General features: G+C 45.1%; 1 protein-coding gene and 1 pseudogene across 23 annotated transcripts in view; one reads left to right on the top strand and one right to left on the bottom strand.

Moving 5' to 3' along the window:
- ZMYND8 (zinc finger MYND-type containing 8) overlaps nucleotides 1-24,016 on the bottom strand; it is a 157,345-nt gene that overhangs the window by 42,749 nt on the left and 90,580 nt on the right. For all 23 annotated transcript variants that reach the window (XM_061209724.1, XM_061209725.1, XM_061209723.1 and 20 more), the window contains 3 exons: nucleotides 23,643-23,758; nucleotides 16,050-16,531; nucleotides 3,499-3,639 (listed from right to left, as the gene is read on the bottom strand). In XM_061209724.1, the coding sequence (XP_061065707.1) occupies nucleotides 3,499-3,639; nucleotides 16,050-16,531; nucleotides 23,643-23,758 (739 nt within the window). The remainder of the gene's footprint in view (nucleotides 1-3,498; nucleotides 3,640-16,049; nucleotides 16,532-23,642; nucleotides 23,759-24,016) is intronic.
- On the top strand, nucleotides 19,815-20,679 carry LOC133103321 (nucleophosmin-like; annotated as a pseudogene).

Below are 24,016 nucleotides of genomic sequence, written 5' to 3'. Positions count from 1 at the left end.
ACTGAGCCTGCGCGTCTGGAGCCTGTGCTCCGCAACAAGAGAGGCCGCGATAGTGAGAGGTCCGCGCACCGCGATGAAGAGTGGCCCCCGCTTGCCGCAACTAGAGAAAGCCCTCCCACAGAAACGAAGACCCAACACAGCCATAAATAAATAAATAAATAAATAAATAATTGTATAACTTTAAAAAAAAAAAAAAAGTCCAAGCTACACAACAGACAAGCCCGAGTCTAAAGGCCAAACTCAACCACAAACCACATGTTGATCCTGGGTAGGTAACTTTGCTTCTCTGTGCAATGGGGTTATTACCTTACCTTGAACGTCATTGTATTTTTTTAACAGTTTTAACTTACAGAGAGTAAAATTCACTTTTTGGAGAATATATGACTTTTAACACCTGCATAGATGCGAGTAACCACCAGCACAAACAGAATGCAGAACAATTCCATCTACCGAAGAATCCCTTTGTGATGTGTAGTCAAACCCTCCCCAACTCCCGGCAAGCACTCATCTTTTTTCCATCGCTATAATTTTGCCTTCTCCAGTTATTTTTTTTTTTTAATGAAACACTGTTTTGTTAGATATAATGATGTCATTATGATCCCTAGCACTCTGTCTCATTTCTGTCTGTTCAAAGTAGTTACATGGATGCCAGACATCAAGTCCCATGAGAATTATTCAGCATTTCCCTCCACTTTCTGATTTTTCTACCCATCCATGGCACTTTTCACCAGTCCCTATCTGATCCTCTTGCCACTGGGTAACTGAAATTCCTACCCATAAAACGCCACATTCCCTATGTTTTTGTTTCCGCTGACAAAACGAGGCATTTGTCCCAGGAATGGAAAGAGCTGGCGGGGAGCTTCTGCACAGGAGAGCCTTGTACTCTGCCGTGCCCACCGCCAATACACACCCCAGGAAAAAAACCTTTCACTCCCACGCGTGGGTCAAGCCAAATGGAAAAACCCAGAACATCACACAGATGCCCAAGGACAGCCTGGTTTACGGAAGGAGCTATATTCCTGCCACGCATGATTGGCAGAGAGGAAGCACGACTGTGAGAACGTCTCTGTACAGCTTTCTTTTCGGGGGTGCAGAGGTGGGAGGAGGGTGTGAGAAAGCAAACCACACTGCTGAGAACAATGAGTGTTCCCCAGGGGAACAGATGGGTCCCCGTTTGTTCAAGTGAAGAATTCCCAGCAGCCAACCTGAGGTGGAGCCCCTCAAGCCACCACCCGGACTGTCCCATCATTTCCAGGCTGTACGACCTAGTGACCGGGGTAAATGAGGCACCAGCCTCCATGGAAACACAGGCTCCCTCCAGCCCGGCCACCTCTGGCTCTGCAATCCCAGATCCTGGGGTCGCCTCTCCAGTCCTCTGTTTCTCCATCTGAAAATGGCATCTCAGTACAAGATGAACCCAGAGGGCAGTGACCACCAGAGGGTGTAGATTCAGGCTGGAACATCACTCCACACGGGTGGCCGCCCCTCCCTTCCTGAAACCCGGTATACTCAAGGCCTCCGGAGTGGGCCACGCTCCCTGAGTGCTGCTTTCTCCTTGTTTCCCTGCTCCTTCTCAGCCTCCTCTGCTCACTTTTCCTGAGGTCTACATGTGCAAGTGGCCCAGGCCCCTCACTCCTTCTTTATGCTCTGGACCAGGGTCTCTCAGCCTCAGCACTATTGCCACTGCGGCTGGGTAATTCTCTGTCGTGGTGGGCTCTGTCCCATGCGTTGCAGAAAGTTTAGCAGCGTCCTTGGTCTGCAACCACTAAATGAATGCCAGCAGCGTCCCCCACTCTCCGTCTCCCCTGAGTTATGAGAACTATTGCTTGAACCCAATCCCAAGTATAAATCAAGATTCCCAGAATTACACCTCCTGCCCTGACCTGGCCTGACTCACGCCTCCAATTGCCCTCATGACCTCTCCACCTAGGAATTTAGCAGGCATCTCAAACTTACAGAATCGAAAACTGAACTCTTGGCTCCCATTTCTCCTGCCATAACCAAATCTGTCAACACAGGCGAAACCCAGTAAATCTTTGTTGGGGGGGGCCTGTACTAGATGCTAGTGGCGAGGGCCCACCCCACCCCCCCTGTTGTAACAACCGAAAATGTCTCTGGACACTGCTAAGTGTCCTCTGGGGGGTCAGGGGAACTGCCCCTGGATAAGAATGGCTGACACAGGCTCTTCCCAACACAACACCCAGAGAGGTCCTTCCAAAATGCCCAGTCAGTTCACATCCCTCCTCTGCTCAAATGGTCCCACACCAAGGTCCATGAGGTCACTGTGTTCTCTGACCTCATCTCCCCTTCACCCACTAGGACACGTCACCCGGGCTTCCTTGCCATTCCTACAACACACCAAGTTCATCCTGACCCTAAGGCCTTGAATTTCCTGTTCCTTCTAGAATGTTCTTCCTAACACTGACATGGCTGGGTTTTCTTGTCATGCAAATCCTTGGCCTGGTATCACCTCCTCAGAGGCCTTTCCTAACCACTGCCTCTTGCTCCTCCACCCCCATCCTGCCCAGCTCTCTCCTTATCATATGAATACCTTTTACTTTCCATGATGACATGACCTCTCTTAGTTTTTTTAGCTTGATTATTATTTCTCCCTCTCTAGAACCAAGCTGTGTTACGAGAGCAGGGCCCTCACTCGCCACTGTCCGCCCCAGGTCTAAAACAGTGCACAGCACATAATAGATGCTCAATAAAAATCAGGGCTCATGACGGAATGACTTAATAAAATAACTTCATAGTTGGGTGTTTAGCATTTCTGGTGCTAATTTTTGTTAAAGACTTTGGCCTATGTAATGCTTTCAAAAGAACCAACTGAAATTCAATGAGTTTAAAAAAAAAAAAAAAAAACTACTACATCAAGGATGAAGACTAGCATTTAAAAAAAAAAACAGAAGAAAAGAATTAAAACAATATGTCGGAACACACTATACATAAGAAAAGTAAATACTGAATCATAAAACAATATATACCGTGTGTGTGTGTGTGTGTATATATATATATATATATATAACTTTAAATATATATATTTACAAATATAAGAACTGGGTTACTGTGGTCCAGGGCAAGTAAGGTTGTAAACACTGGCCTAAGGTATTTCAAGATAAAACAGCCTTGCATGTCAACAAGCTCCGGGAAATCCCTTGCTAGTTCCTTGTATTGATCTCTCTTCATCTCCATCCACTGTACCTTTTCAATATTTTGTACGGAGAAAAGAGTTCAGGGTTCAAGAACCACACACAGGGACTTCCCTGGAGGTTCAGTGGTTAAGACTCCACACTTCCAACACAGAGGACACAGGTTCGATCCCTGGTCAGGGAACTAGGATCCCACATGCCGTGCGGCCAAAAAAAATAAAAATAAAAATACCAATCTTTTTAAAAAAAAAAAAAAAAAAAAGAACCACACACAAAAGAGGACATTACAACTTGCAGAAATACTCATAGCTGCTATGGAAAGAGGCATCCCAGAATTCCAACTGACCCAGGTTAAGATTCAGGATGCTTCCCGTGGTGGATGTCTTGTCCGTTTTCGTCGTGATTGGTGTTGATACTTGAGGAGAGAAAGGTTTCGGGCTGCCGGATAAACTCCCCGCTTGTCCCGTCTTGGTGGAGGCTGGTGAAGCTGAAAAAGTAAGTTACTCGTTAAAAGACAGATTTACAAATAAAGAAACGTATAAAGCTTGTAGGTGTGGGGCAGGGAGGAGAGTACAGAAATTCTATTTGATTTCAACCAGGCCGCCAGAGCACCACAGAGGGGGTTGGAGCAGGAAGGGCTGGCTATTTATTTCAAGCAAAAGGCTTTAACCCAATGTTAAAGCCACGAAGGAAGAAGGCTGCCCCAGTCATTCTCTTAAACACAAAGCTCTAAGACAAATCGGCTAAGCTGCCACTGAAATTGGTTTGGCCCATTCACGGGTGTAAATCTCAAAATAAACAGCGATTAAACCAGCCCCCGCCTCGGTCCAGATGCAGAGACCAGAGCCAAGCTTACAAATGGCATGTCATCCATTTGCGGGAGACGCAGGGGCCGGCTCACCCAGCCACTGCACCTGCCGTGGGCCAGCTCGACCCCTTGGGAGCTCTCAGGCTTCTCATTTCAAAGGTCCTGCAATGCTGAACGAAGCCAAACTCCACAACAGATGGAGTGAGGGCGCTGTTGGTAAATTATCTCCCTCCTTACTGGGTTTCAAACTTTTATAGGAGGATAGAGTTGTACCTATGCCCGAGTCTTTTAAAAATACCTTAAAACTCGCTACTTCCTGCTCCCCTGAGCCCTGTCCACTGGGTGGGGGAAGAGAGGACAGAAACCAAACCATTTAACAAAACAAAGTGTTCAGATGGGCCAACTGGGGCCTCCCAAAGATCTTTTAGATCCTGCCCCTTTGCTGAAACGGCTCTGTATTATTGGGCTGTCCTGTTACCATAAACGTGTGACAGGCAACCAAATGGCCAGCTCCCCTCAGATGTGCAAGAAATCTCGAGAAAGCTGTTGACGGTGATGGGGTTAGATTCGCGACATCCCAGGGACTTCACAAGTGCTTAGACACGCTGGTGGGTTCTTGCCTTAGTTTCCTCATCTGCCAAATGGGGATCCTCAGAGTGAGGATTCAATGGGTTAAACTCTACACCAGCTCAGCCAGTCAACATACGTGAGCTAGCCTCAGCTCCAGCGCCAGGACCTGCCAACACTATTTTTAATGCAACAGAATGGGAAAGACTCTAGATGTAGGGAGAAGTGGATTAAAGCATGGATCAGGAGCCAAAAGAGAGGTTCAAATCCCAGCTCTGTGGACATGCTGTGTGACCTTGGGCAAGTGACCTGGTGTCTCTGAATCACCTTTCCTGGTGGCTACAAAGAGGGATACTGATAATATAATACAAAAGGATTGATAAAAGTACCTAACTCGTGGGACTTCCCTGGTGGCGCAGTGGTTAAGAATCCACCTGCCAAAGCAGGGGACACAGGTTCCAGCCCTCGTCCGGGAAGATCCCACATGCCGTGGAGCAACTAAGCCCATGTGCCACAACTACTGAGCCTGAGCTCTAGAGCCCATGAGCCACAACTACTGAAGCCCACGTGCCACAACTACTGAAGCCCACGTGCCACAACCACTGAAGCCTGTGCGCCTAGAGCCCATGCTTTACAACACGAGAAGCCACTGCAACGAGAAGCCCGCGCACCGCAACGAAGAGCAGCCCCCGTTCGCCGCAACTAGAGAAAGCCCGCGTGCAGCAACAAAAACCCAACGCAGCCAATAAATAAATAGAAAGATAAATAAATAAATAAATAGAAAGGTACATAGAAAAATAAGTGTGTTTCAAAAGATTTAAGTATCACCAATAAAATCTTTAGTATTAGGATTTTTTAATTATTATTCATTCATTTATGTTCTTTCCAAAAGAGATTTGCAGTGGCTGAAAAGATCAGTGCAATGTAGTCCCTCCACAAGGATTAAAGACCAGGGTCTTTCTAATTGCATTCCCTTAAGCAAACTAGCAAGTGGGTCTCGCAGGGAGGGTCTTAGCATACTAGCAGAAGCACTGGTTGGGGCTGCAGGGAACTCTGACAAGGAAGACTAACCCTAAAGGGTAGCAGGAACCAAAACCACACAAAGGTGCGGGGTCACACAGAGAACTCAAGCAAGAGAGTCCACGTTTCCCTGTTTAACAGGTCAAGTTACAATAGTAAGGAGGAGAGGCCGGCAGGTGGTCTAGCAGAGCCCTACCCCACTGTGGGCCTGCAGGGAATTTACCAAGAACACAGGGAGAGTCATTAGTTTTATAGTTCTGTATATGTATGTTCATGTAGTTAAAAAATAATAATAACTGCCAACAACAAGCCTTTAACTTCATAGACATATAGGGAATTGACCAAGAACACAGGGAGAGTCATTAGTTTTCTAATACTATATATATATGTTCATGTAGTTAAAAAATAATTACTGGAACAACAAGCCTTCAATTTCATAGACATATAACGTTTCCTCTGTTAATAAAACTTAAGTATTGAAGGTTTAAGAGACACGTTCTAAATTTTTTAAAAATTTGAAATACAGCACTTGGATATGGCAACAATAACAGTGTTACGTGAACGCCGGTTTCCCATGGAGACGGGTCTGGTTCACTTGCCACCCGGCCAGCAAAGGGCAGGGGCCACCCTCACAGGCGTCTGGTACTGCAGTGCTTCATGTAATCAGGACCAGGACAGCACCTCGGGGTCACCTAGCAACCCACACTGCAGAACTCACCTCTGAGAAAGTGGTGGCCAGTGCCCATCCCTGGCTGCCACCTGCCCCACCTCCCCAATTTGTGAAACACCTGTGTCCGCCTTGACCTCCCCACAACCACTCACCCAGCTGTTCAAGGCCAAACACGTCTACACTGTCTCAATTCCTCCTCTGCTGTCCTGCCTCAGCCTACCCAGCCCTTCAGCGAGTCCTCTGCACACCACTTCCAAAATACACCCAAATCTTCGCACTCACCTCCGTCCCAATCTCCAGGGCTATCACCCTTGTCCGTTCATTCTCAACAGGGGCAATATGGTTCCCAAGGGGCAAAAAGTAGACCTTAGGGGGTGAAAAAATCTTACTCTTTTTATAAATAAAGCACACATGTAGTATGTAAAAGGACATACGTTTAAATTTCATGAGGATCCACTCTTAAGTATAGACCCCAAAGAACTGAAAACCTATACTCAAACAAATCCTCAAAGCAGCACTATGCACAGTAATGCAAAGATGGAAACAACCCAAGTGTCCATCAACAGACAGACAAGCCCTGGTATAAAGGAATGAAGTTCTGATGCATGCTGCAATGCGGGTGACCTTGAAAACACCACACTAAGTGAAAGGAGCCAGATACAAAGGTCATGTTTTATAGGATTTCACTGAAATGAAATATCCATACTGGGCACATCCATACAAATAGAATGCAGATCGATGGTTGCCAGGGGTCAGTGATGGAGCAAAGGGATGGGGGTGGGAGAGGGGGCAGGGATGACGAGTGGCTGCTTGGTGGGTACAGGGTTTTGTTCTGGGGTGGGTGATGGAAATGTTCTGGAACTAGGTAACAGTGGTGGATGCACAGTATTGTGGCTGTACTAAATGCCACTGAATTGTCTACTTTGAAATGATTAATTTTCTGTTATGTGACTCTCACCTCCATTTTAAGAAATATTCACGGGAGGACAATTAGGAAGAAAGTGTCTAAAAGGGCTCCTTCGGGGGTGATGATGAAGAAAAGGTTGGGAAACGCTGCCCTAACCCGTCATTTCCCACGAAGACCCTGTAAGAGCTCCCCACAGGTCCCCTACCACCTGCCACAGCACCCCCTCCCAGGACACCTCCACCCAGCAGCCGGGACAGCGCCTTAAACAAGGAAAGGAAACATCACTCCTCCATCTAAAACCATCCAGGGGCGTCCAGCTCCCCAGAATAAAAAAACCCAATGATACATCTAACCTTTCCTTGCCTCATTCTGGAATCTCCAGCCACATGGCCCCTTGTGCTTGGCCCCTCCAAGATCAAGTCCGCTCCCAACTCAAGCCTTTACACTTGGAATTTCCGAGGAAAGACAGCCCACCCACTCAACCCACCACTCCCACCCAGATCATACTGGCTGGCCATCCTCAACATTTGGGTCCAATACCACCTCCTCAGAGCCCTCCCCTGCCAGCCCCAGCTAAGCTGGCCCAGGTGCCCCTTTTGCCTTGAGAATATCAGCTCCAGGAGAACAGGCTCCTTGCCGGCCTCTGACGCTGCCAGGTGCCTGAGACATTGACAGCATGAGGAGATACATGAAATGATTAATTGAAGAATGAGTTCTCCGTTCCTCTTCTCGTGACTGTGGTCACGATAAGCAATAAAGAAATGATAATGACAACCAAAATAAAACCTCTCCATTACAAAGGTGCCAATTTACACCATCTCCTCGATATTCTGCAGCTACTAAAGGCATGCTGAGTGATTAAGCATCCAAGGAAAACACTTGGATAAGCAGCTCACAGAAAAATACAAATGGTCAAGAAGCACACTTAGAGAGAACCCTGAGCTCGACATAAATAAATGTAAACTCAGGTAAGGCATATGGAGATATACAGATAAATCTCCATCCTACATCTTTTTCACCTGCATGGTACACTTGTTTCAAAAATAACACCTAGTGTTCAGGGTAGGTGAGGAAAGAGGTACACTCACAGGCATCAAAAAACTATTCAGAGGCTTCCCTGGTGGTGCAGTGATGAAGAATTCCCCTGCCAATGCAGGGGACATGGGTTCGAGCACTGGTCCAGGAAGATCCCACATGCTGCGGGGCAACTCAGCCCATGCACCAGAACTACCGAAGCCCGCGTGCCTGGAGCCCATGCTCTGCAACAAGGGAAGCCACCACAATGAGAAGCCCGCACACCACAACGAAGAGTAGCCCCCGCTCGCCGCAACTAAAGAAAGCCCACACGCAGCAACGAAGATCCAACGCAGTCAAAAATAAATAAATAAATTTATATTTAAAAAAAAAAAAAAACTATCCAGGAGAGCAGTTAGGTGATAATGATATTAAAATTAAAGTATGCCAAATGTAAAATAGATAGCTAGTAGGAAGCAGCTGCATAGCACAGGGAGATCAGCTCGGTGCTCTGTGACCACCTAGAGGAGTGGGATAGGGAGGGTGGGAGGGAGACACAAGAGGGAGGGGATATGGGGATACATGAATACGTAGAGCTGATTCACTTTGTTATACAGCAGAAACTAACATAACATTGTAAAGCAATTACACTCCAATAAAGATGTTTAAAAAAATAAATAAAAAGTAGATGCCTGAACACAAAAAAAAATAAAAAATAAAAAATAAATTAAATTAAAGTATACAGGGAATTCCCTGGCAGTCCAGTGGTTAAGACTCCGTGCTTTCATTGCCGAGGGCATGGGTACAATCCTTGGTCGGGGAACTAAGAACCCACAAGCTGTGTGGTGTGGCTAAAAAATATTTTTAATTTTTTTAAATAAAATATAAAAAAAAATTAAAGTATACATAACACACGGACCCCGAAGTTCCATTGCCATGAATTCACCCCACAGATATAAAAGTGCCCCTGATACTGGATATGCATGAGAAGGTTCACTGCAACAGTATTTATAATAGCAAAGGAATGGAAGGTGGCTTATAAATGCCTATTCATTAGAGACTGGCTAAATAAATAATGGTATAAATACCATACAACCCTTAAAAAGAAAGACTCAGATCTCTACATCCTGACAAAAATATGCGTGGGAAAAAGAGAGAAAGGTAAAATCAAGTGTGCATAGAAATGTCCCATATGTGTAAATGTTTTTGAAAAGCATGCTCACATCTTTAAACGAACGTACACATTTTTTTTTTTTTAGCAGCACATCCCATAATCACAGAAACTTTGGCGAAAAACTGGAGCCCAGAAGCAGGGATAAAAAAATTAAAAACTTTAGCTTTTGTTTTATACCTTTCTATACCGCTCTAATATTGCTGGGTTTCATTTTGTTGTTTTAATTCTAACCATGTGCATGTAGTCCTTTCATCGTTTAAAAAAAAAAAGGGTCAACTAGAGGCATTTAGGTTATAGGCCATTTTGCTCTTTTAAAAATGCTTTTACTGTGGTTTTGTTGGGGGGGAAAACTTTAGAACAGGTGCAAATATGTATTTGTTAACATAAAAAATGTAATGAAGGGAGAGGAATTCTGTAATTGTGTGACTCCGGCGAAGTTCAATCACTGATATGTTCTTGAAGACTTTTATTCATGACCATCTAGAGAAACATGGAAAATACTAAGCTGGCCAAAATGTCTACAGCACTGCGGGTTAGAAAGTGAGCAAGGACCATATATATAGAGATATAAATATATAATTAACATATACATGTCAGTAGTGCTGAGGTTGAGAAACCCTGTTTGAAATCACTCTAGATACACATATATACATTATACACATCAAGAAAACAAATCAATGTATCTGTTTAAAACATTTGCATTCACATGACTTCATAAAATCTACCTACTACTGATAATGAGAATATGTGCACTCAAATAGAAAGATGTCAAAGAAACATTGCTAAGTTGAAAGAAGCAAAAAGTTTAGTACAATCCCATTCCATCACACACACACACAAAAATTATTATTGTCATCATCACTGTGATTATATACATTAAAAAATTTTAGGGGCTTCCCTGGTGGCACAGTGGTTAAGAATCCGCCTGCCAATGCAGGGGACACGGGTTCGAGCCCTGGTCCGGGAAGATCCCACATGCCGCGGAGCAACTAAGCCCGTGCACCACAACTACTGAGCCTGCGCTCTAGAGCCCGCGAGCCACAACTACTGAAGCCCGTGTGCCCCAACTACTGAAGCCCGCGCACCTAGAGCCTGTGCTCTGCAACAAGAGAAGCCACGACAATGAGAAGCCTGCACCCCGCAACAAAGAGTAGCCCACGCTCACTGCAACTAGAGAAAGCCCGCGTGCAGCAGCGAAGACCCAATGCAGCCAAAAAAAAATTTTTTTTAAATAAATGAATAAATAAATAAATTTATTTAAAAAAAAAAATTTTAGCCACCCAATTCTTAATAGTTGTCACCTCTCAGGGTGAAATTATGGACTATTTATTCTATAATATTAACATTTGAAAGGCATATCTTATATTCAAGGGAAAATGATGTAAAATGAAATGTAAATATTGGAGAGCTTCAAAGTTGAAGGTTAAGCAGAGTTTATCAGTGCTGAAATTCAAAAGCATGGTACATAAATCTATGGCTCTCAATGAGGACTGGAGTGGTGACCATGCCCCCCAGGGGACACATGACAATGTCTGGAGATGTTTTTGGCTGTGATAATTGTGGGCAGGGGTGTGCTACTGGCATCTAGTGGGTAGAGGCCAGGGACGCTGCTAAACACCCTACAGGGCACAGGACACCACAGAGAATCATCCGGCCCAAAATGTCAGTAGTGCTGAGGTTGAGAAACCCTGTTTTAAATCACTCTAGACATTTTTGAAAGCAAAAAGACAATTGGAAATGCAAGTTTCAATTAAGCCTTGAAACAGATGCCAATCCTTTTATAAAGCCATAAAATCTTGTCCAAAGGAAGACCTAATTGCCTTTGAAGTCACAAATAATTTAATCAGATTTTACACTCTGATGTACAATTCACAAGCAAGGGCTAAAACACATCATTTATTATCTACATTTACAAAACCCCCAGACTGTGCTAAGTGCCCTTCTGACTACACAAAACACGAGTCGAGTCGTAGGATTAAATTAGAAAAAAAGGCCCCTTCCCTCCCACGCACCCCAGCCCTCTGGGGGAGGTGGCAGTGGAGGAGTGAATGACTCACGCTGAAGTTCCTCTACTTACAAAGCCCTGGCAGCAACCTACACATTCAAAGGGCTGGCGGCATCTTGCACCACTCTTGGTGGCATGAACAAATGAGCTCCACAGCACAGAATCACTGGATGGTCTAGGACAGGACAGAAATGCTGTCCTGAATGGTTATTTAGTTCATGGAAAAGTATTCAGAACACAAGGTTAAGTTAAAAAAGAAAACCCTAAACAGTCTACACCAAACAGGTGATCCATGAAGCCAGTAGTTCACAGATGCATTTGATGCACTCTATAGGTTTTGTTTGTTTTGTTGTGTTGTGTTTTTTTTTTCGGCCACACAGCATGCAGGATCTTAGTTCCCCAACCAGGGATCGAACCTGTGCCCCCTGCATTGGGAGCGCGGAGTCTTAACCACTGGACTGCCGGGGAAGTCCCTATAGTTTTTTTTTTAATTTGAGCCAATGTGTAAAAGTTGGGGTAGTTTGCATTTTAAAAATATTTGAGAATTCTCTTGAACAACCAGAAATCTGGCAACACTGAGCCACATCCCCACTTGGCTAGAACCAGCAGACAGATCTGGCCCCCAGTGCCCTTTAAAAAAAGCACACCTCTCTAGCTCAGCACACACGTATGGGAAGAGTAAGTACTGCTTTGGAAAGTGTTACACACACAAGCACCCATGAGCGTGTCAATAGTCATGAAGACGAGCAGATTTCTGCTTTAGTTCACCCCGGTCCTTATCACTTCCAAAACTCACTCATTTCCATATCTGCCTGATTCCTGGAAGTATCTGAATTTTCAACTTGATAATATGATGTATAAACCAACACAGAATAAGTCCAGGACGGGAATTCCCTGGCGATTCGTGCTTTTACTGACAAGGGCGCAGGTTCAATCCCTGGTCGGGCAACTAAGATCCTGCAAGCCACTCAGTGCAGCCAAAAAAAAAATAAGAGTCCAGGAAACAATTTCTAAGGGCTGACTGTGGGAAGTGGGATTATCCCTGACTTTAGTTTTTGTAACTAACACTTGTTTTAAGACAAACATGTATTGATTTCACAGGACAAAAAGAGTATCTGAAACCGTCTTCCCTTCTCCCTGAAGGAACCCACATAAGACCAAAAGACCACTATTGAGAGTGGTGAAAGCCAGGCCCCAGGACTCTTACCCTAATACATATTAACGACTTAAATCAGGATCCCGCAAGCAAATACTGGCAAAGGCATCAATCTGGCCAGGAGGTCTAGATAAAGGAGGAATCAGACAAATCATGAAGAATATAAACCACTCTGACCCTTAACACGACAAGATTCCAAGAGTGAAAGGCGTCTGGCTGAGCAAAGGGCTCCTCAGAGAGCTAAATCCAGCCCTAAGGGTTATAGACACATGATTCTGAGCTCCTCAATCCCCCAAACAAAAGGAGGGTTTCTAAACTCTCATACAAATTTTACTAATAACTTATTTCAATGTGTAGTCTTATGCAGCTGGCTACAAATTTTTCCCTGCTGAAACTGATAAGGTTTTTCAATACTATGACAATCTTTTTTTTTTTTAAACACAATTTTGGATAAAGCGCAGTCTTGTCTCAATTATAGTCTCTCTGATTGTTGGGGCATTTCAATAAATAATCCACTTCTCCTTCCACCAAATGCTATTATCGCTGCCAACAGCAGAGGGCAGTGGTGTGCAGTGCAAAGAAAGCCCATCTAGATTCAGGATCTCTGGCTGTGGGAACTTCAGCACCCCCCATACTCTCTGCAGGGACTTCAACTTGCCTTCTGTAAAATGGGGAGACTGACTCGGAGTTTCTCTTAGTCTATAACAGAAACTGGCAAACCAATCCATGGGCCAAATCTGGCATACCACCCATTCCTGTATGGCCTGTAAGCTGAGTATTTACCATTTTTAAATGGTTTGGTGGGGGGTGGGATTAATAGTTCATGAAACATACAAATTATATGGAGTTCAAATTTCAGTGTCTCAGCCACATACTGCCTATGGCTGCTTCAGTAACACAACCAAGGTGTTGAATAGTTGCACTGTTGTAACAAGAGCCCTACAAAGCCTAAAATATTTACTGTCTGGCTCCTTACGGGAAAGAGGGCAATTTCTAAGACTAAAACAATTTTTAATAAATACCTTCTCTTCCTACACTATTCACTGGCTGCCTAACTCATGATGAGCAAAATAACCCAGGCACATACTAGTAAGCAGTTATATTTTGGGAAATGGCTTTAAATTCTACTGAAATGGGGTATCTGCTAACTTACCACCTCAAAAGTCACTCATATAATGAGTTTTGTCAGGAATTCTGACGTCATTTCAACCTCTGAACCTCTTGAGGAAAGAGAGAAGCTTAATTAAACCCATTACACGTGTTCTTCTTATTCCTCTAAAACTATGTTTCCTGAAATATGGTGCTGGAACATCAATGGTGGTTCAGAGGCCAACATGTTTTATTTTACAAGTTATGTGCTAATTTCATGTATATAAGGAAAAAACACAGCAAAAAATTTAAACACATGAACTTATATACTTTATTTAGCTTAGCATTTATAAATTGCATCTGCAATTTATAAATTGCAGATTTAATATTTAAGAATGTAATAAAATGGGTGGTACTTAAGATTATGGCAAAAAATCATAGCGGTCAAAGTTCAGGCAACAGTAATTCATGGGATTGCTGCCGAGTTAAAACACTTTCTCAAAAGCATGATCTCTATGAGAACTAAAAGGCTGAGGAGTTTGTGTGATTATATATCATGTTAACTTGGCTTAAATGGAATCATGTCATGGAATAAAAGTAAGCCTTTAAGGACTCTGGTCAGAAACTAGGGGGCAAAACGTAAGTTTTTTCTGAGGCTGGTGAACAGAAGTTATGTCATCAGAACAAAGCTCTAAAACTCAACTGTGAGTCCCTCGACCACATGGCTGGATCAGACCTGGAGAAAGACTGCAGCCTTTATTCTGAAGAATCAAAAGCTGTTGGTAATTAACTCTACTCCACCTATAGCCATTTCGAGAGCAGCTACAAGCAGTACTTGAAATAAGCAAACCAGAAAGAAGCAACAACACGAACCAAACTGAGTGGAATTCTTTGAGTTTACCACTAAGTCCCCATCATTTTATCTTCTGGGGACATTGGTGGCCTCTTAACTGATGTCTGCTTTTTTTTTGGCCGCACCATGCGGCTGGTGGGATCTTAGTTCCCCGACCAGGGATCAAACGCAGGCCCTCGGCAGTGAGTGCGTGGAGTCCTAACCACTGGACCGCCAGGGAATTCCGGACACCTGCTCCTTAAAGAGTTCTTATGTGAAGGAAAGAAGGGGGAGGGTGGTGTCTGAAAGGCTATCCAAGGGTAATGCTCTGGCCAGAGGTCTAATACTGGTGATCCAACTTGTAGATGTGCTTTATTCATTCTGGAAAATATCTTAAGACATTTTGAGCTAACATTTCATAACTGGAGATTCTATATTAAAATGCAGATTTCCCATTTCTCTGGAAGAATGTTAAGATGTGAAAACAGTTAAGTCCACATTCCTGTGGACATTCCATGGGCTGAAACCCTTGAGAATAGGGCGAGTGTCCTGGGATTCATCAAAAGTCTCCCCAGCCCAGAGCCTGAGGGCTAGCTGCCTTCATCACCATGTTCAGTGTGGAGCTTCTTTCTACCCATGCTTCTCTAAGATACAACAAGAAAGAACAAAGAGTAAAGGCCGTGTTTCAAGAAAAATGAGAGTACACCCATTTCCTTGTGGAAACAGAGTTCTTAAAGGTTTTAACATGCAACCAAACTGTCTGGATAGAAAGAATTCAATTTAGGTCACCCTTGCTTTTGCTACACTCAGCCAGCATCCCTCATTTGTAACACCTCTCTGAATCCACACAGGCATGGGATGAGCAACTACCAGAAGAAATAATATAGCAGCCAACATTTTTGTAGCACTTACTGTTTCAGGCGCTGTCCTAAACCCTTTATGTATGGTGGTTCATTTATCCTCACAAGAACCTCTGAGGCAGGTCTTATCATTATGGTCGTGTTACCGGTAAGGAAACCAAGCCACGGAGGGGTTAGGTACCTTGCCTAAAGCCACAGGGCTCGTGAATAGCAGAGCTGGGACCTAATCTGAGACCAGCATCCTCATTCGTCACCACCGCTACAGCAGCAAGGCTCCAAAGTGCAACACGACTGTTCAACGGGTGGACCTGTAAGAAGTGGGACTGCTCTGGGGAGAGAATATTCCTGTTTCCCTTACATGTTCCTCTAATATTTGAGCCTTCAGTAATGTGAATATCTGGTTTTGATAGAAAAATGTTTCAATTAAAATAAAATTCTTTTTTTTTTTTTTTTAATAAAATTCTTGAGAAAGAAAAAAAACTGTTGTAGGAAGTTGTGATTCATCTCAGAGGCATTTGAACAGAACTCTGAAGGATTTCTGGCCACTTCTGCCCACTTCTAGGAACGACCTCCAGCTGGCCTTTGGGGATCACTTTTCTCATTTTTTGGGTCCCTAACAGCAAGAATCCCAATGGGTTACTCACTTAAAAATTAAAATTTGCTCCACTGGGATGAAACACCATGCAGCTCTCTTTGACTTTGTGATGCTCACCAGGTAGGGCCAGACAGCTGTAGCCCCGATGGGAGCCCCTGTGTCCCAGGGGGCCCCTGTACCCTCTCCCACCTGGGGCTGACCTGTGCTCTTGTCCAGGAAGTCTATGGACTCCTCACTCGCGCTGAAGTGGCTGGACGTGGCCTTCTTCTCGGCGTCCTGCTCCACGTCGGAGCCTGTGTGCACAGAGGAGTTGGTGCTCATGGGGGAGCGTGGCATGTCCGACAAGGAGATCCTGCGGCCTGTGCCCCCACTCAGCATCGGCTTGCTCATCAGGATCTTGGGCGACGCCGTCATGTCAAAGTTGAGCTTGACCTTCTCCTGCTTGTCTGTCTTGGCAGCACCAGCGCTGGGGTTGGAGGGGTCGAGCAGCATTTGGTACTGGCTGTTGGGTGTGTAGGGCGTCCTGAATGGAGAGTAATTAAAGACCCCAAACTTCCGGCGGATGTTCTCCACGTAAACTTCCATCTCTTGCATTGCACTGTTGAAGATGCTTTTGGTCTTTTTCACAGAAAAAGGAATCTCTTTAGACATGAGGTAGCAATTATTTATTGGAACCCAGGCCCTGGGAGTGCAAAAGAGAAAGGGAGTTTAAGTCAACTGTGGTCATTTCCAAGATTCTTAAGTTTTTTACAAATTTATTGTGCAAGAACACTTAACATGAGCTCTACCCTCTGGAGAAACGTTTAAGTGAATCACACATAATTGCTTTATCAACTGAAAAACAAAGCACAACCTAAAAGTTGAGAATTATTTTTTATCTGGCGGACAAAACTGAGGACTTGGACTTCCCTGGTGGCGCAGTGGTTAAGAATACACCTGCCAGTGCAGGAGACACGGGTTCAAGCCCTGGTCCGGGAAGATTCCACATGCCGCAGAGCAACTAAGCCCGTGTGCCGCAACTATTGAGCCTGCGCTCTAGAGCCCGGGAGCCACAACTACTGAAGCCTGCGCACCTAGAGCCCGTGTTCCACAACAGAGAAGCTACTGCAATGAGAAGCCCACACACCGCAACGAAGAGTAGCCCCTGCTCGCCGCAACTAGAGAAAGCCTGCATGCAGCAACGAAGACCCAACGCGGCCAAAGATAATAATTAATTAATTAATTAATTTTTTTTTTTTTTTAAAAAAAAAAAGGACTTAAGCCCAGACGCAGCCTCTCAGATCACGCTGAGGGACTGCTCCCAAGAGGTCAGGGAGGAGCCAGTAAGCCAGTATATACAGGAGGTTTTGCAACAAAGACCAGGTAGTGGGAACTTCAAAGATTATTGTTAATTAAAGAAAACCAAGCATCTCAAGTTAAAGAATTTAGCATTTTTTTCTTTGTATGGGAAGATGTAAGCATCAGGGCTCACTGACATCATTCCTTTGATATGCACTTTAGCTACCGAGGACAGGATCCTGTGCTTTCCCATCCTGAGTGTCCTCAGGGTGCACTGCTTAGGGTGGCTACAGTGGCTGAGGGCGGGGCAGCGGGTTGTCTTCAGCCTGAGTTCCCTCAGGGCTCACCATCCAGGGTGCCTGTACTGGCTTGATGGCTGCAACAACATCCTTTGTTTACTGTGAGGGCAGGCAACACTTTTTTCGACAGCTGATTATAGGTATATGTTGGTAGAGCAGCTCTCTAGAGCTTATTCATTTTGTTTAACTGAAACTCTACACCTGTTGATTAGTACTCCCCATTTCTCCCTGACCCCAGCCCCTGGCAACCACCATTCCACTCTTTGATTGTATGAATTTGACTATTTTAGATAGCTCGTACAAATGGAGTCGTGGTATTTGTGTTTCTGTGACTGGCTTACCCCACTTAGCCTGAAGTCCTCCAGGTTCAGCCATGATGCCACATACTTCTTAAGGCTGAACATTATTCCACTGTATGTACAGACCACATTTTCTCTATCCATTCATCTCTCGATGGTCATTTAGGTTGTTTCCAGAATTTTTTTTTTTTTCCTTAATGCAAACCAAATTAGCCTAGTGGATTTTCCAAGATTCTTAAGTACATATTCCTTTTTTTTCAAATGACTTGGTTTGAATGGCTAGTTAACGATCCACTTAACAGGCACGTTCTGTCACAAGGACCAAACGTGAACACGAAACTTAGCTACGACATTAAAAGGCTCAATAGCTTAGTCATTTTAATCCATTAAAAAAATAATAAATCCCCTTTGGCTCTGGGTTGGTAGAGAGTAAGAAAACAGTCTGCATCCTAGACTACACCTCTGAAAAGAGAATTATCCCCCAAATCTCACTCTCCTGCACTCAGACATAAAGCGCTTTCTTTTCTCTTTTAAAACTGCGATTCTACGTGGGACTAGAAGGAAATGTTGGACAACCACAACCCTAAAAGGAGGTGCATGATTCTGAATGTGAGATAATTCACATGGAAAGTAATGGGAAAAGAGCCCATCAGCCTTGGGGCATGCGCCCTCCAGCTCCCGCTCAAGGCTAGTTCTGTCTTCCTACATTCAATCCCCGATTCCCAGCGTGCTCTGCAGAGATTCACTAGAACATGAGCTGCTTTTCTGGAATTAGCCATCCACGTGACTGCAGGCAAGAGAAGGGAACATGACCACCAGGCTCTGGGGAAGGCAGAGCCGATACAGGAACATCCAGGGTATAACTCTGTGACATTTAATGCCCCAGCCTCAACCCAGCTTGTAGCTGTGAATCTGGTGGGAATGAGTTTTTCCAAGGAGACCTTTGGGATTTCATAGACCATAAACTCAAGCCAAGAACTAAGCAATGGGGAGCAAAGTAGACTGTGGAGAGGTGGAAAACTCATACCCAGTCTAACACAAGCACCACCTACTCAGGTGCTATCAAAGTGCCAGGTGGGAATTTGGATCCAACCCCACCACGTCTTCCAACATTTTAAAGAGAAGTAGAAAATACGGACTTTTTATATTCTCTTTTACCCAAATGTTAACAGTTAGCATCTCATTCCTATTTTTTAAGAGAAAACCACCCGGGAGAAATAAAGCCTGGCCATGGGACAGAATTCAGGACACAGGCTGGCTGCTCACAACTCTTGGTGATACTACATCACGACACAAATGAAAACTGAACACCGAAAAATATCCACCCGCTCTCTCAGAGTGCTGGAAATCACCTCCTTCTCATCTGCTCCAACTCGCGGCTGCCATTCTGCAGAGACGGGAGGAACCACAGGTACAGCCAGACAGAACAAGGGCTGGGCAGGAGCCAAATGCCCTCAGGGCCAGAGTCTGCGGGGCCTCTGGGGGTTTCAGCTGGGTGGGCAAGAGTCTGGACCAGGCAGGACTCTGAGGAGCAGTGGGGGTCCCCAGGCTGCCCCGACAGCTAATGCCCCTTCCCTAAGCCAGCCTCAGCTCTGTCGTCAGGGAGATGGAGAATGAGCCCCTACCTGGAGGGATGCTGGGGGAGATGCACCTGACCAGTCCCTGCACCACCAGAAGCTGATCAGCCAGACGGTCCCTGTGATTGTGCCCACCCCCCCCCCCACTTTTGTCTGGAATCAGGGCCTTAAGTTCAATGAAGTTGCTTCACAAGTGATTTCAGAAAAGGGTTTCTTTTCCTTAAAGAAGGCCCAGGAAATATTGAAAGGGAAATCAGATTTGCTTAATGATAGAAAGCCTCTGGGAGGCTATGCCCTGAGAGGCGACAGAATCACACAGCTGAGCTACTTCCTAGCTCTGCGCCTCAGTTTTCCTATCAGTAAAATGGGGATAAAAGCAGCTTCTACAAAAAGTGCTTAAAACAGTGTCTGGCTTTCCCTGGTGTGATTCCGTCCTGCGCGACTGTTCCCTGGAACAGTAGTCTTTTATCTCCGTCCACCTTCACTCCCACCTAAGTGTATGCCACCAACCCATGGAAGATTCAATGGACATGACATGAGCCCCCTGAGGTCCCAGAACTATCTTTCCAGCTGTGAACTAAAGGCCGACAAAGATTATCCCTTTAAGGTGGATAATGATGAAAATGAGCACCAGTTATCTTTAAGAACGGTCAGTTTAGGGGCTGGCGCAAAGGATGAACTGCACATTGTCGAAGCACAGGCGATGAATTATGAAGCCAGTCCAATTAAAGTAACACTGGCAACTTTGAAAATGTCTGTGCAGCCAACTTTCCCTTGGGGGCTTTGAAATAACACCACCTGTGGTCTTATGGTTGAAGTGTGGTTCAGGGCCTGTGCCTATTAGTGGACAGCACTTAGTAGCTGTGGAGGAAGATGCAGAGTCAGAAGATGAAGAGGAGGAGAATGTGAAACTCCTAAGTATATCTGGAAAGCGTTCTGCCCCTGGAAGTGGTAACAACGTTCCACAGAAAAAAGTAAAACTTGCTGCTGATGAAGATGAAGATGATGATGATGACGGTGATGACTTTGATGATGAGGAAGCTGAAGAAAAAGCTCCAGTAAAGAAATCTGTACGGATACTCCAGCCAAAAATGCACACAAATCAAACCAGAATGGAAAAGCCTCAAAACCATCAACACCAAAATCAAAAGGTCAAGAATCCTTCAGAAAACAGAAAAAAACTCCTAAAACACCGAAAAGGACCTAGCTCTGTAGAAGACATTAAAGCAAAAATGCAAGCAAGTATAGAAAAAGGTGGTTTCCCCTCCCAAAGTGGAAGCCAAATTCGTCAATTATGTGAAGAACTGTTTCCGATGACTGACCAGGAGGCTATTCAAGATCTCTGGCAGTGGAGGAAGTCTCTTTAAGAAAATAGTTTAAACAGTCTGTTAAACTTTTCTGTCTTCTTTCATTTCTGTAACAGTTGATATCTGGCTGTCCTTTTTACAATGCAGAGTGAGAACTTTCCCTACCGTGTCTGATAAATGTTGTCCAGGTTCCATTGCCAAGAACGTGTTGTCCAAAATGCCTGTTTAGTTTTTAAAGATGGAACTCCACCCTTTGCTTGGTTTTAAGTATGTATGGAATGTTATGATAGGACATAGTAGTAGTGGTGGTCAGACAAATGGAAATGGTGGGGAGACAAAAATATACATGTGAAATAAACTCAGCATTTTAACAAAGTAAAAAAAAAAAAAAAAGCTATTTTTTTTTAAGCTCTGCAGGTATTTGATAAAATATTTTCTACATTTATATATAATAGTGTCTGTGAAATAAAACTGAAAAAAAAAAAAAAAGGCAAAATCTTTTAAAGGACAAAAAGCCCATGATGAGACTCTTCAGAACATGCCTTGATTTGTGCAAGAGCCTCCAGGGGCTCGCTCGCTCTCTCTCTCTAACATTTATTAACTTGACAATGGGGGAATTCCCTGGTGGTCCAGGGGTTAGGACTCTGCGCTTTCACTGCCAAGGGCCCAGGTTCAATCCCTGGTTGGGGAACTAAGATCCCATAAGCCACACAGAGCGGCCAAAAAAAAAAAAAAGACAATGAACATGCAGTGGTCGTTGCTATTTCTTATTCTGCTGTCCTGCCTTATTTTGCGTACCCCTGGTCCAGGCTTATGTTTTGGCTCTGCAACCTCGAAGTGAGCTCGCTGAGAAGGGATAGCACATCACAACCCTTGCAGCCTCCCCTGAGTCCGTGTCCTGTTTCTGGGTCGGACCCAGAGCAGGCTGTCGACAAGCCTGCCCCATTCTGCTTTAAGAACATCCTGGGGAGGAAGGGATGTCCATCCTTTTAGAAGTGGCTTCCACTACAGCTGTCAGGGACTCCCTGCCCAAGGCCGACTGAAACCTCCCTACAACTCTTACCTACTGTCCCTCCACCACTGGGATATCCTTAACGACTCCCCCAATGTGCACCCTGCACCCAAAATGAGCCCGACAGTTCGACAGGTCCCCTCCAAGGGGACAGGAGACACCACGGAGGGAGGGTTAAGGAAATCTCATGGGGCATCAGACTTGGGCAGTTGTCTTTTTTACAAATGTAGGGGGGCCGGCTTCCAGGACAGCTCCCACCCAGAACCAACCTACACCTGCAAGTTCAGGGGAAACAGCCTCTGGAAACAGGGCCGGTGAAGCTCATGGCCCCTAAGCCACCTTCAGTGGCTGTCAGGCAGGCAGGAGTAAGAGGTCCATGCAGAGTGGGCACAGCTGGAGCAGAATCCACGACTCTTAAGGCTCTGGGAATATTTGGTGCTTGGGGGACAGCAATGCTTGCCCCCCACCATGGATATCCTAAGTATTACCTACACTGAGTTACAGTATAGAATAATCCCGAATCATCAAGATGGTTCATTAACACTTGCCATGCTCTAATGAAGAGGCAGGAAGATGTACCACCTGCTATATCTCTTGCTCTTCAAATAAAAGCCAGACTTCTGACCAAAGCCGCCCTGGTGACCCAGGCCCAGCCCACCCCTCTGATCCCACCTCTTACCCACTCTCTCCTCCCTTCTCCTGTTCAAACCACACTGTGCTCCTGGATTTCCCTGAGCAACTAACTCAGCCTCGGCCCGCCCTTCCCTACCTGACCCTCTGCTCTCTCTGGTCCCTCTACCCAGATCTTCACCCGGCCCCGCCACTACCTCCTGACCTGAGATCATACTGTCTATTCCCCACTTGTATGTCATCTGCCTTCCCCACTTCCGACGGACAGCGTCTGCCTGCTCGCTCCTGTACCCCAGCATCTAGTACTCAGCCTGGCACACGGCAGGCACCAAAGACATGTTTCTTTGAATGAATGCATAAAGGAATTTTAGAAAAACTTCCCCAAAAGTGGTCAAAATCAAAGTATAATACTTCCTATCAAACCTGGAACCATCTCAGCTAATTTCCATTTTGTCTCCTATCAATGGATTGCCGGGATTCCTGGTAAATGATTTCAGATTACTTTGATATTCTTTTTTCTTTTTTTGGCAAGATGACAAGCAAAATTTAACAAAGAGCAATATTTCAGATTCTCGTGTTGTTTAAAATGAGAAACTGTATTTTCTGCACATTCTGTGGGCGGGTATAATTTTCAAACTGTGTCTGTTAAATATTCTCCCCTACACACACACGCACGCGCGCGCTTTCTCAGACTGCTTGGTAGGGTTTCGGGAGGGCTTTTGCCTCATTTACTCACAATGTAACTCTTGCTAAAAGAGAACCAAGAAATTACCCGCCGCTCATCTCTGTCTACCTGTTGTTCTGAAGCACGCAGGGGGCTGCGCTCCACAGAGAGCTGCTATTAGCTGGAATAACTCACGTCGCGGGGAGAGGGGGAGAGGGGAGGGCAGGAAGGCTGGCAGGGAGGGCTCACACCTGTCAAAACAGCAACCCCTTATAATTTCCCATTTTAGCTCCACAGAAAAGGGAACAGGAGGGGACTACCCAGCACAACGATGGGAGACTCATTTTACCGGCAATCTGGGGAAATGCTTCTGATCCCTGAAAGCATTATTTTGAAAAGCAATTTGTGCGGTGATTTAATTTACTGCGGAAAAACCCAAAAAAGAACAGCAGCACTTAAAATAGCCATGGAACCTACTATGCCGATGCCGGCTGCGTCCACAAAACCACGAAAGCAAGATTCTTTTCCAACACACCTGAAAAAACTGAAGCCTATGCATGATCAGGCTTATTAACACAGCCCAGGACAGTATTTTTAAAGTACAAGATCACTGGCTGGTATCAAGACAATAAAATAATAGCCGTACCCACCGCCCCTTCTTGTATTCACTGACAGGATCAAAGGTTCAGTCACAGCTACGCGTTTGAAGCCTGTGTTTAACTCCCACCTGTCGTGTTGTCCAAAGAAACGGGCATCAACCTGCCCATCTTTATCCCTCAGAGCTTTCGCAGGCCAGAATGGAAACCCCTTCAGTTTTGCCCAAACCAAAGGATGTGGATTGCTCTAGGAAAAGAAAAACAAAATCCAGAGTTTGTATGTATTCGACAGCAAGATGCACACATAAAGCTCGGTGGGTGAGGTTAAGCTAAGGCAGAGGTGATACAGGCCACAGAATGAAAGCAAACAATTTCCAGCAGGGTCTCCCCAAGTGGCAGTCCCTAGATGTGCAGCCAGTAAGCCTGGGCAAGGCTGGGAATGGGGTTAAATGGGGAAACCAAGAAGAAGTGAGCACTGACCAAAACCAGGCTTGGACTCTGGCTG

The sequence above is a fragment of the Eubalaena glacialis genome, chromosome 13 (genome assembly GCF_028564815.1).
Source record: "Eubalaena glacialis isolate mEubGla1 chromosome 13, mEubGla1.1.hap2.+ XY, whole genome shotgun sequence".
Lineage (NCBI taxonomy): Eukaryota > Metazoa > Chordata > Mammalia > Artiodactyla > Balaenidae > Eubalaena > Eubalaena glacialis.
The sequence above is the reverse complement of the archived record's forward strand: the minus strand, read 5'-3'. Positions and strand labels throughout refer to the sequence as shown.